General features: G+C 40.9%; 1 protein-coding gene across 1 annotated transcript in view; it reads left to right on the plus strand.

Moving 5' to 3' along the window:
- Positions 1-734: 734 nt before the first annotated feature.
- Positions 735-11843, plus strand: part of LOC115814054 (SID1 transmembrane family member 2-like) — a 19333-nt gene continuing 8224 nt past the window's right edge. Inside the window, exons 1-9 of the mRNA XM_030776775.1 lie at positions 735-974; positions 1154-1275; positions 4492-4656; positions 5396-5441; positions 6949-7050; positions 8535-8618; positions 10096-10195; positions 10330-10395; positions 10778-10918. Of these exons, the coding sequence (XP_030632635.1) occupies positions 735-974; positions 1154-1275; positions 4492-4656; positions 5396-5441; positions 6949-7050; positions 8535-8618; positions 10096-10195; positions 10330-10395; positions 10778-10918 (1066 nt within the window). The remainder of the gene's footprint in view (positions 975-1153; positions 1276-4491; positions 4657-5395; positions 5442-6948; positions 7051-8534; positions 8619-10095; positions 10196-10329; positions 10396-10777; positions 10919-11843) is intronic.

An 11843-nucleotide genomic window follows, 5' to 3' on the forward strand; every position in this document is an offset into this window, starting at 1 on the left:
AATATAAATGTAGAAGTGAATGTATGAGACGTGAGGAGGACTGCGGTACCCGCGGATGAGGAGAGCCGACTGTGGATTAAGTAGCTCTTTGAGAACCTTCACAGAGAAGTGAATCTGTAGAGCTGACAAGTTGTGGTCACAGATTGAAATAGTTTTTCTTTGCAAAGCGTTGTTTTGCGGTGTAATTACATGGTGTTGGATTTTTTTTTTTTTTTTTTTTTTTAATATCATGGTTGGAGGTTCATCAGCAGGTCATGCTGAGAGAGTTTTGTCTGTCACATGGATTTGCTGGTCTGTGTTACAGTTTGAAGTGTTTTCCAGATTTATGCAATAATAGAAAACATGCACACACACACTCACACACACACATATGCACATACACAAACACACACGCACACACAGACTTTCCGGTGGTCTGAGCTCATTCTGAACTTTGGACACTCACTTCCCCATTAAAGTTGCTGTTTCCCATACTGGCCTGTGTAATGTTTATGTGGCCCAGCTGAGGAGCTTAGACCAGTGGAAAGCCATTTCTCTCTGTTCTCTATGTGGTCTGGAGGATGGACTAGCACTCTCCAGCTCACATCTTATAATAAGCCGCAAAGCCGGCTACTGTCCGCTTAGTTGACAAGTAGCCAATGACTGAGTGGCGACTTCTTTTTTATCTAGGTTATCTGTTTTCTTTCTACCTCTCAGCTTCAATTTTTAACGTGTTCGCTGATGACTGAGCGGGTATGCCAAGTTGTTGGAAATGTCGACAAAAACCGGGCCTCTTGTCGTCCGGTTTCAAACCGATATGGGTTACCCTGTCTATGATGTGGTTACTTGCTACCCATTCGGTTAATTCTAAGACGGCTGTTTCGAAGAATCAAGTGGTTCAGAAAGAGGCCCAGTTCGATGTGACCTACAACGACACGGTTACCAGCGAAAACCAAACCATCTATGCATTTAACCATACAGTTTCAAGAAACAAGGTAAGGAAATTGCTCGTGTCGATAACATTCGTATTTCCAGTACCTTGCTCGATGAACATGCACATTTTAGTTTATTATACTCTGCACATTGCACGATCCTACAAAGCAATACTGATAATTATAGAGACAAAACTTTAATTTAATTCTTTTCTCTCTCTTTCTCTCTCTTTCTCTGTCAGACGGAAGGGATCAGGGTGTCGGTGGAGCTTCTCTCTGAGGATCCTAAGAGTCCAATCCTCTTCGTCGTCAGGCAGAAACAGGCTGATCTTTCCTTCCAGGTTCCTCTCATTCTCCGTGGCCCGTGAGTAAACCGGTTACCAAGCAACTTCAGTCAGTGGACCACTTCTCACATCTTCACCTTGCTCCAAAAATTCATTTTATTCATTTTTTATATTTACATTTTTATTTCTACCTGAACAACTCCTCTAGGCTTTATTGTGGGGTATTAAAGAGTCTGCTAATGGTTATAGGTTTTCAACATGACGTTACTCACCATCCTTGCTTTTATGGCCTTAACTTTGTGTCTGAAGAGCAGAGTCACTCATCTGTTAAAAGTCCATTGACATGTCATCATTCGGGTGTAAATGTATAATGTCTCATATTAACTTACATTTCAACAGGCGTATGTATGGAGCTCAAAGTGTGTAGCAATATACAGCAATAAATATGATTTGCAGTTGCAGACTGTGGCTCAAGACATATCATGACTATATCATGAGTGTTCTACTGGTGTGGCATGGCTTCTTTTTTGTTTGTTTTGTTTTTTTCAAGTGAGGGGTTAGTGTGAGTCAATGAGAAGAAACTGGAGAGTTTCCTGTAATCACAGGATTCCTAATGCTGGTCTTTTTCTTTGGGTTCCACACTTCTAATCCTACCTCTTACTGGGTCTCTCAGGGCAGCCAGGCCAGTTTTGAAAATACAGAAACATATAATCAGAATGTAGAGTGTGATATGAGAGACCCTAAGGCAGACGACCTGGATAACCAGGGGGAAAATATACACTGAAGTGGGGCTAGACAGTATAAACAGTACAGAAAGTGGTATGAATTTGCACTATGCACTGTTAATTTTGGCAGGTGATTTTGAGTTAGTCTTAGTTTTAGTCTTTTGACTAAATACATATTCGTTTCTGTCATATAGTAGTCATTTAATCATTATTAGTTTTAGTCTAGCTTTAGTCAGTGAAAACTATACAAGTTTTGGTCAAATTTTAGTCGAATGCATTTCTGTCACATTTTAGTCAATTTGCTTTTTTTTTTTTAGTTACAACATTGCAGTGATTCCGTCAAGCACACACAGATCAGTTGCATTATGGGTAGAACATGTCCACAAATCCATTCTCTTTTTCTTCTTCTGAGAGCATTCATGACCTGAGTTGCCCAAGTAACGTTAGTTAAAATGCTTAACATTCGATTTCCAGAGGAGAGGGACATTGGCAGGGGCAGCCAATCAACCAGTAATAAGCATGTAATACATGGCTGTGCATATCTTGCAAATTGAGTGCATGCACGTAACTGGATGAACCAATATAGTCCTATAGTCCTTTCTTGTCCATTAGTCTGTCTCTGACATTACTGTGTCGTTATTATTTGGCGAGATAATGAAAATAATGATATAGTTCGTCACAGTTTATGTTCAAAAGTGTATTTTTATTTAGTTATCACCTTGTTTTCCTCGTGGAAAAAAGATCGTTGACAAACATTTTTTGTCACAGTTTTTGTCAACGGAATTAACACTGGCCCTACGGTATGGTTTTTGACTGTACCATGCTGACCAGTAGAGCCCTCAGTATGCTCCTACTGCGAATTTCGTTTGCTCTCATTCAGTTTGAGAGGGGGCGAAATTCGTTTTGATTGGGCGAAATCGGAAACGTAGCAAAAACTCTCTCAGTGGCTCTGGTCGGGGCAAACAGACGACTGTAGACCTTCATTCGCTCGCTGCCTTCACGACCACACCCAGAGCAAAAAGTCGTGGGGCGAAATTCGTGGGGTGTTTCGCTGTGTGGAAGTCTAGACAGTAGGGCTTCGAAGATTAGTTAACGTAATCGATGACGTTGACACTGAAAATGTGTCGATATCAATATTTTAAACAGACACATCCTCATTTTGTTTTTATGAATTTACCTTTTTGTTTTCTAAAACGCTTCAGTTCATTATAACAAATGTTTTTCTTCAATATCACTACTTAATGACTGCTAGTGCTGCCACTAAGGACTATCATTCTATCAATTAATCTATTGACTAATCGAGGCATTTCCCAAGGGCTGCCCTTACGAGAAAAAAAGTCAGTCGAGGACTGTCCAGGGTGTTTCCCTGCCTTTCGCCCAATGTGTGCTGGGATAGGCTTTTTTTTTTTTTACTAATTCTGTACTTTTTAAAAATGTACTTTCTTTCAACTTGAACTATGTTTGAATCCAACTTTCAGATCATTACAAATATAAATAGCACAACATGTATAGTATTTTAATGGAAGTCAGGAGTGCAGATTTGGCAATAATGTAGTTGGAAAAAAAACTCAGTTTATTATGGGTCTTTCCAATACCACTGCATTAGTCATACAGCAAATGACATCAGATCACAACACAGCTACATACCCATGTGCACTAGTCAACTTCCAAATGGTGAAACTCATGTTTAAGGCATTTCCTGAGTGAATAAACTTTTCTTAAAAAGTAGTGAAAAACTCTTTAACAACATATACTGCTCGACAGAACTCCCAGCATGCCCTGTACAAACCAGGAAGTAAAAAGCAACAGAATGCTAACTATACTTAAATCAAGTCTACTTCAGTGTACTTTTTTCCCCTTTGTATAATTTAATTGAATTTAGAATGAATTTCAAGAGTGTCTGCAGTTAGCAACAAGTATATTTAAATACATTTTAATACGCCTTAACTGTGTGTCAGCATAGCACTTCGGAACTGCTACGCTAACAATGTCTTGAGAACATATTTTGGAAGTGTGACAAAAGTCAATTTTTTAAAAGATAGCCATTAAGCATATCCAATAATAGTATATGAAAATCCACTGAAATTGAAGTTATATATTAAAGCATACAAAGCACATTATTAAGTAATGCACTAATAAAACATTTCTGTATATTCTTGGGATAGTTTACTTTATCTGAATACACTAAATATCAACTGAATTATTAGTGCAAATTAGTGTACTTATATTGAAGACAGTGAAGTACTACGGAGGTAGAAATGTATTTGTAATTAGTACATTTGTAACATATTTTTGCACTTATATTTAGCACACAAACTATTGCACTTATATTTAGCACTCAAACTGTACTAATATGGTAGGATTGTACTTGCTGATATTAAAGCACATTTTTGGTACATAAAAACATGCTTCATTTTCACCTCGGTATACACTCATTCATCCGTCCATCCATCCATCTGCCCTCTCTTTTCTCTCTCTCTCTCCCTCTTCTCTTTATGAGACCATGCAGAACAGAAGCCATGTGTATGTGCTTGTCTATCCATTGTTGCTCTAACGCTTTCTCTCCCTCAGGTCTTGGAGAAAGTATCAGTATACAGAAGTGGCTCGTACTCTGTGTCAGCTCCCGACTCAAGTGCCATCAGAAATTCAGTTTTTCTACGTGGACACGTCCACTCTGTCCAACGCTGGCATTAGCTACCAGCTCAGAGTCAGTCGGGTGGACAGCTTCACCCTGCAGTGAGTGTCTGTCTGTCTGTCTGTCTGTCACTCCGCTGTGTCTCTGTAAACTGGCTTTGACTGGAGCTCAGATACATGGTGGAGGTCCAGCGCTTTACTTTGACAGAGAAACTCACACAGGTCTATGAGACAGACTGTATTCTTCTTTAAAACGGGTTAACCTTACTGCAGAATGTCCTTTGACTGCTGTGCTTGGTAAGCCAGGGCAGACTGAATTTTCACACCAACGGCACTTGTTGAAGCTGAGATTACAACACAGATTGTACTGAATTACACCATAATCTGGAGTTTTCTGTAATGTTAATGAATGTAATAGCCTGATAGACTCTGAAATAGAAAGTGTTTTTTTCCTGTCAGTTACAGGCTTGACCATGGAAAAGTTTCACATCAAAACATTAATGACCAGCCTGAACTGAACAGACACTTTGTTCAGATGATCTTACTGTAACAAACATTGTCATCATAACTGTTCACTTTGCTGCTAGTGTAGAATCCAATGGTATTCTAATTCTATTCAAGAACTTGGCTAATGTGAAGACAGTAACATTCTATATGACATCATCAATGGTTTTAAAGCAACAATTCCAAAATCACCACCAGTCACTCTATTTTTTTAACCATTTATTTTTTAGATTTGTTTATGTCATTAATATAGCAACAACAATCCTATAGGAAGGTAGTCATAGCCATTGTGTGATTATGAGGGTTGGAATTTTAATTCAATTTCCTTTTTCCATAGGACGAACAAGAAATTCAGCTTCAATGCCACTCCATCCCAACCTCAGGTGAGTATGGACACACACACACACACACACACACACACACACACACACATATACACGCACCATGTTAAAATGGACTCACTTTACCTTATTAATTTGAGAACTTTGCAGACAGAAATCAGGGCTCTTGAGGTGCTGGGCTGCATAAATGTCATTGTACAGTAGCTTGGCTTCATCTGCTCTGTTATATCAGTATGAAATAACAGCTGGAATATAGCCCTACTGTCTTTCCTATGTGGCCTGTTGCCTTGTAACAATTTGCCTTACTAAAAACCTGAGGCGAAAAGTACAATGTAAAAAGAAGGGTACGGGCGGATTTGATATGCTTCCAGCTGGATCTAAAAGAAGAAGATGCCTGAAAGGAACCAAGAAAAACACTCATTCCCCACAACTCAAATAAAATTCTATATTAACGAAAGGGACACCAATCGCCCTGTAAATCAGCATACATTAATATGAATCAAATTAAATCGTGTCCGACTAGCGACAAGCGCAGAGGAAGTAAGCGCCGGGAAGCCGACACTTACAAAATAAGCAATGTACACAGTTACAAATTACCCCTCGAGGCCAATGTTCATACTGTTCCACAGACCATAAAAGATAATAGAATAGAATAGTCCAAAAAAAAAAAAAAATCCACAACGAAACAAAATCCACTAATCTTGGGATAGGACGTGATGAGACGCCGCAGTCTATAACAAACCAAAAACCCAAGCAATCTCACCACTTCGTCGCGTTAGGAAAAGGGGGGTCCTCACTTTGCAGTGATCCGGTGAGGTTCAAGATATAATCCGCAGTAAGGATGGTAGATCCAGACTTTTTGAAACTCCTGGTAAATCCGCTTTTCCAAGCCTTCTAAACGCCGGCTTGCTCTCCTGTCCGCGCGCTCAGCGAACGGGTCCAAACCTCACCTCCGTTCTTCCCAATGTTAACATACAGGTGCAAATAAAAGTCTGTCCCAAAAATCCCCAAAACCCGTGTTAAAAACAGGCAACTGATAAACATAGAATAGCATTTAAAATAAATGTTAGAAAATTAAAACAATACATATATGTTTCTCTTATCATGACATATCATACACAAAGATTTCGGTAACCATTACAGCGCAAGGGCTGTGTGTGTGTGTGTGTGTGTGCGCGCGTTCGTGTGTGTGTGTATGTATGCATATTTGCATATGTGTGCGTGTGTGTGTGTGTGTGTATGTGTGTGTGTACGGGTGGGTGCATGCTGGTATGTGTGTGTGTGTTGAAATTCAGCAGTTATTTGGACTTCTAGACGACGTTACAAGATGACTCAGCACAAACGTTAAAGTGGAGAGAAATGGATGTCAAGCTGGAGTGAAAGACTTGATCATTCTCTGGTTTCTCTCTGTACCCTGTACACAGGAGAGATGGTTAAGGCTCAGAAATCAGAGCTGTTGGCTTATGTATGAAATCTGTTTGTCATCCTGTTCCCATGGCAACCGTCCATAAGCCGTCTGTCTGTCCTCTGTTCCTCTGTCCCTCTGCAGTTTTTTAAATATGTGTTTCCTGAAGGAGTGGACACGGTCATTGTCAAGGTCAACTCTTCAGTCAACTTCCCCTGCTCCGTTATGTCCATCCAAGACATCCAGGTCTGGAGACAGACACGACACACTCTCTCACTCACACTACACACTACACACTCACACCACACACTTATACACACTACACACTCATACCACACACACACACACACACACACACACACACACAAACAAAATAAGCAATGTACAAAGTTACATATTGTCCCCTGATCCCAATGTCCATACACATATATGTCCATATATATTGGCAGTATATGGTATTATTCAATCTAAAGCTTATTAAAGAAATTACTAAGGTCACACACAGACACACAGTCTTAACGTTGAAATATAAGCAAGTGACAAAGACGTTCAACCATTAATGAATCTGACTTTTCTGAATGAGACTTTTCTGTCTTGAGTAATAAACTGAACTCTTCACACACACACACACACACACACACACACACACACACACACACACACACACACACTCCCTTTACATTCACTCCACACTCACTCTACACTCAGACACTCACTCCACATTCAAACTACAGACTCACAAATTCACTTTACACTCACACGACACACTTACTCTGCACTAAATCTACACTCACTACACACTCACACCACACTCACTCTACATTCTCTCTACATTCACAATACACACTCACAAACTCACTCTACACTCACTACACACTCAGACACTCACTCCACATTCAAACTACAGACTCACAAATTCACTTTACACTCACACTACACACTTACTCTGCACTCACTCTACATTCTCTCTACATTCACAACACACACTCACAATATGTACTCACGCACTCACACTACTCTCACACCACACACTCACTCTGCACTCACACACTCACTCTATGCTCACAAACCCACTTCACACTCACACCACACACTCATTCATATGATCACTTTAAAAGGCTATTGCAATGAAGTATGAAAAAATCACAAAACGAAAGCTTTCCTTTAAAAAGTTAATAACTGTATTTTGCAACATTTTTGTTATTTTTTTTTACCAAGTGACTGACTGACCTATCTGAGTGCGGTTTGAGGTGCCTGATAAAATTTGATGTGGTCAGTCCAGAATCCTTTATTTTGATACTGCACACCTTGCATTTAGCCATTCTTTTGTTTGGGCCTTGTGTGAAGGCATTATAGCCAAAGGTTATCACAAATGGCACAGCAGCTGCAGGTGAGCTCGCCATGGTTACGGTGTTGTTGCTGAAGCAGTCACACCACACACTCACACCACACACTCACACTACACTCACACCAGTCTACACCTCACTCCCTCACACACTCAGACCACACCTCTCCTTCATTTCTGTGGTTATGTCTTGACTCTGAGATGAAAGCAGAAGAGGCTATGAGTGGTATCACAGAGCAGTACAGTAAGGATGTACAGGAATGTCCACCACACAAAGTGACAACAGAGATAAAAAATCAAGATGTCTTTAGAAAAATCAAGATGTGTTTAACAGAGAAGCCCTACTGAACCCTCTCTCTCACTCTCTCTCCCCCTCTCTCACCAGTGTCCAGTGTATGATCTTGAAAATAATGTAGCTTTCATTGGGATGTACCAGACCATGACTACAACAGCAGCCATCACGGTGCAGGTAATACACACACACACACACACACACACACAGTGGCGGCTCTAGGTTGCATGGCGCCCTAGATGAACCCCTCCTTCAGCGCCCCCACCACTAAAAAAAATAATAATCATAACATTTAAAACTGTATAAATATAAAAATCTTTACAAATATATTAACATAAGACTCATAAATATCAGAAAGAGGTAACAAAGACCAATATCCATTTGTGTTGATTTGACCTGTAGAGGAGTCTGGGGGCATGGTCGCCCGGGGAAAATTTTCTTAATTCTGGCAGCTAAATGCACAATTTTCCTGCAGTTTTAGACAGAGGCAGAAAGCCTAAAGGCAGTGGTGTAGCGTATGCTACATTGCAACTTCGCAACTTCTAATTTGATGCAGTCAAAACTGTCAAAACACAGACACCGGAGCTGGAGCCTTCAGTGGGACAGGAGCGTATTTTCAACGTGTAGGGCAGCATACTTTACGAAGAATTACAAAGAAACTGTGCTATACAGTCAAGTAATCTCTGTTAGTCACTCCGATTTTCCAAATCAACAAAATACATTGCACAGCAAGTGTGCGCTACGCCCTTCTTCTTAAACATTATCACGTTACGTATCTTGCGATCTAGACATAAGATTGGCTGGTGGTACGGAGTGACATCATTACCGGAAGTCAAACGTTAATCCCAAAATATTATCGATTGGGCTGGCTTTGGGCTCCCTCGCTTATGAGCGAGAACGTGTTTTTGTTTATCCTCGTTCAGGCTTTATATGGATCAGCTACAGAAAAGCTCGTGACCCTCACAGAGTAAAAGCCCCTCACAGAATATTTACCTGCACAAATCAGTGAGACAGTAGAGGTGAGGAAAGTTACCGATGCCATGGTCTTTTTAGGGAAGCAGCCTGATCAGGAGCTTCTTGGTTAACTTCCCTCTCCTTTGGCGTAATGTGGTCGGTGTTGATCGACATATTCTGAGAGCCAAAAATCCTGCTTCTGGTGGGATTTCGCACAAACCAGAAGATGCAATTTGTAATATCATTCACATTACGAAACTCTACTAAATAAACAACAATGCATTCATAATACTGTGTATATACAAACTATACCTTCACAGTATTATGAGTGAATTGTGGTTTACTTGGTAGAATTTCGTAGTGTGACTGATTCTACTGATTGCATTAGTACTGCACAAAGTTAGAGGTGCGCTATGTCATGGATTCCCCCGCTGGGCGCGCGCCCCGTGCCGCCCCCGGTGAGATGCACATGTGGCCGATGCCTAAATCTGCCCATGCGCACATACACACACGCACACACACACACACACACACACACACACACACACGGCCCTCTTGCACTAGACATTTTGTTTACACAGACACACATGCAGAGAATGGTCATGAGATGTGTACTGTATAAACCTGAGGAATGACTCGGCTGAGGACTGGGGAACACTCTGTTCTCTCGCTAACTTTTTTTTTCTCTCCATTCATGCAGAAAAAAGACTTCCCTAGCAACAGTTTCTATGTGGTTGTGGTGGTGAAGACTGAAGATGAGGCGTGTGGAGGACCTCTGAAGTTATCTCCTCTGGTACCAGGTCAGAGCCGCAGAGACAGATACCAGTTTACTCGCAACGGTGCAGAAAAGTGTCTAAACATTATTACATCTCTCTTTCTGTCTCTCTCTCTCTCTGTCTCTCTCACTCTCTCTCTGTCTCTCTCTCTTTTTCAGATCGGCTGTATGACCCTGGGAATCGTAGTAAACCTCTGGAGGTGGTTGTCTCTCCTGCCATTGACTGTGAGTTGGACTCACTGTGGGATCTGAAGGAATTGGGAGCAGATCAGTGATGAGACATGAGCTGCACTGTTGCATGACTCATCTGAGGTTTAGAACTGGGTCTAATTCTAAATTAAAACCAGCGATGTGTCAACACTGGTATTTCTACTGGTATTTCTACATATTGGTAATTCCTTTACAGAATGAGTGAACACTCATGTAATTCATCCTGACCAATAAGAGCACAGTGCTAAAAATGTTCAGTAAATGTTCAGTTCCATGGCTCAAACATTTATAAACAAACAAACACACGTATTTATACTCTCCATCAGAATGAATTATCTTTCTCTCTTTCTCTCACTCTCTCTTTCTTCCTCTCTTTCTCTCTCTCTCTGTCTCCCAGCATATGCCATGGGGATGTGGACTTGTCTTGGTATATTCTTGTTTGTGCCCTCCTGCTGTGGCTGTGCCTGTGTCATCTACACGTGTGTGAAGAAGAAGGAGGGGCCTCTGAACCCGGGAGAGACGTCGCCCACAGAGACAGGTAACCAAGCAACCTGTCACAACAGAGTGTACCACCCTCACAGAGAAACCACACCCAGTCTTGTATAATAATAACTAAAGCAGCACTAATACTGGAAGTGTGAGTACAGTCACTGTACTGATTCCCATTTGTAATGCTGGTTGAGGTCACCGGCGAGCGTATTCCAAAATCCGAAAAATTCTCAAGAATCCGGCAGATCCCAATCTTGCTTTCTAGATTTAATAAGCCAGAGGAATGCCCCTGCTGTGATTGGTTGTTTCGCTGTAAGGCAACTGATGAAGTGCAGCGTTCGACTTGGTTAAGGTTACCGTTAGTGTGGGGTTAGCCAATCAGAGCCATGCGAACGCTTTCATCACACGCAGTAGAACATAACTCCCATCCCATCCCTCCCCTGATCCAGTCAAGCACATGTGAATAAGAACATAACCAGATATCTTGGCACCAACAAAGCGTCAGAGCTCCTCATGGGCAGGTGAGGTCAGAGGTCATGGGCAGGTGAGGTCAGATGAAGAATTCTTCACTTGTGGCGTCATGTCAGCGCTCAGTAAAGGTTTCAGATTTTGGAGCATTTCAGATTTTGGTTTTTTCGAATTAGGGATGTTCATCCTGTGCTTCATTCTGTAAATCTTGAAATACTTAATTCAATAAAAAACTAAAGATCTTTATCCATTAGTCACTTAAGAGAGAACTCCAGTTTTCCATGTAAGCAGCACTAACAGTGGAAACATAGGAAATTATACATTTATTTAAGAGCTGTGAGAAGTTATACCAATGTTATACCAAATCTGACCACCAATGACCTCAGAGAATTAGAGGGCACAAACAGATCCAATCAAAACATAGCTGTTATGATTATTTTATAGAATAATGAACTGATTAGTAACCTTACATTTAGACATTCATCAAATTAGAAACAAAGCAATAC

This window comes from Chanos chanos, chromosome 6 (genome assembly GCF_902362185.1).
Source record: "Chanos chanos chromosome 6, fChaCha1.1, whole genome shotgun sequence".
NCBI classification, from domain to species: domain Eukaryota; kingdom Metazoa; phylum Chordata; class Actinopteri; order Gonorynchiformes; family Chanidae; genus Chanos; species Chanos chanos.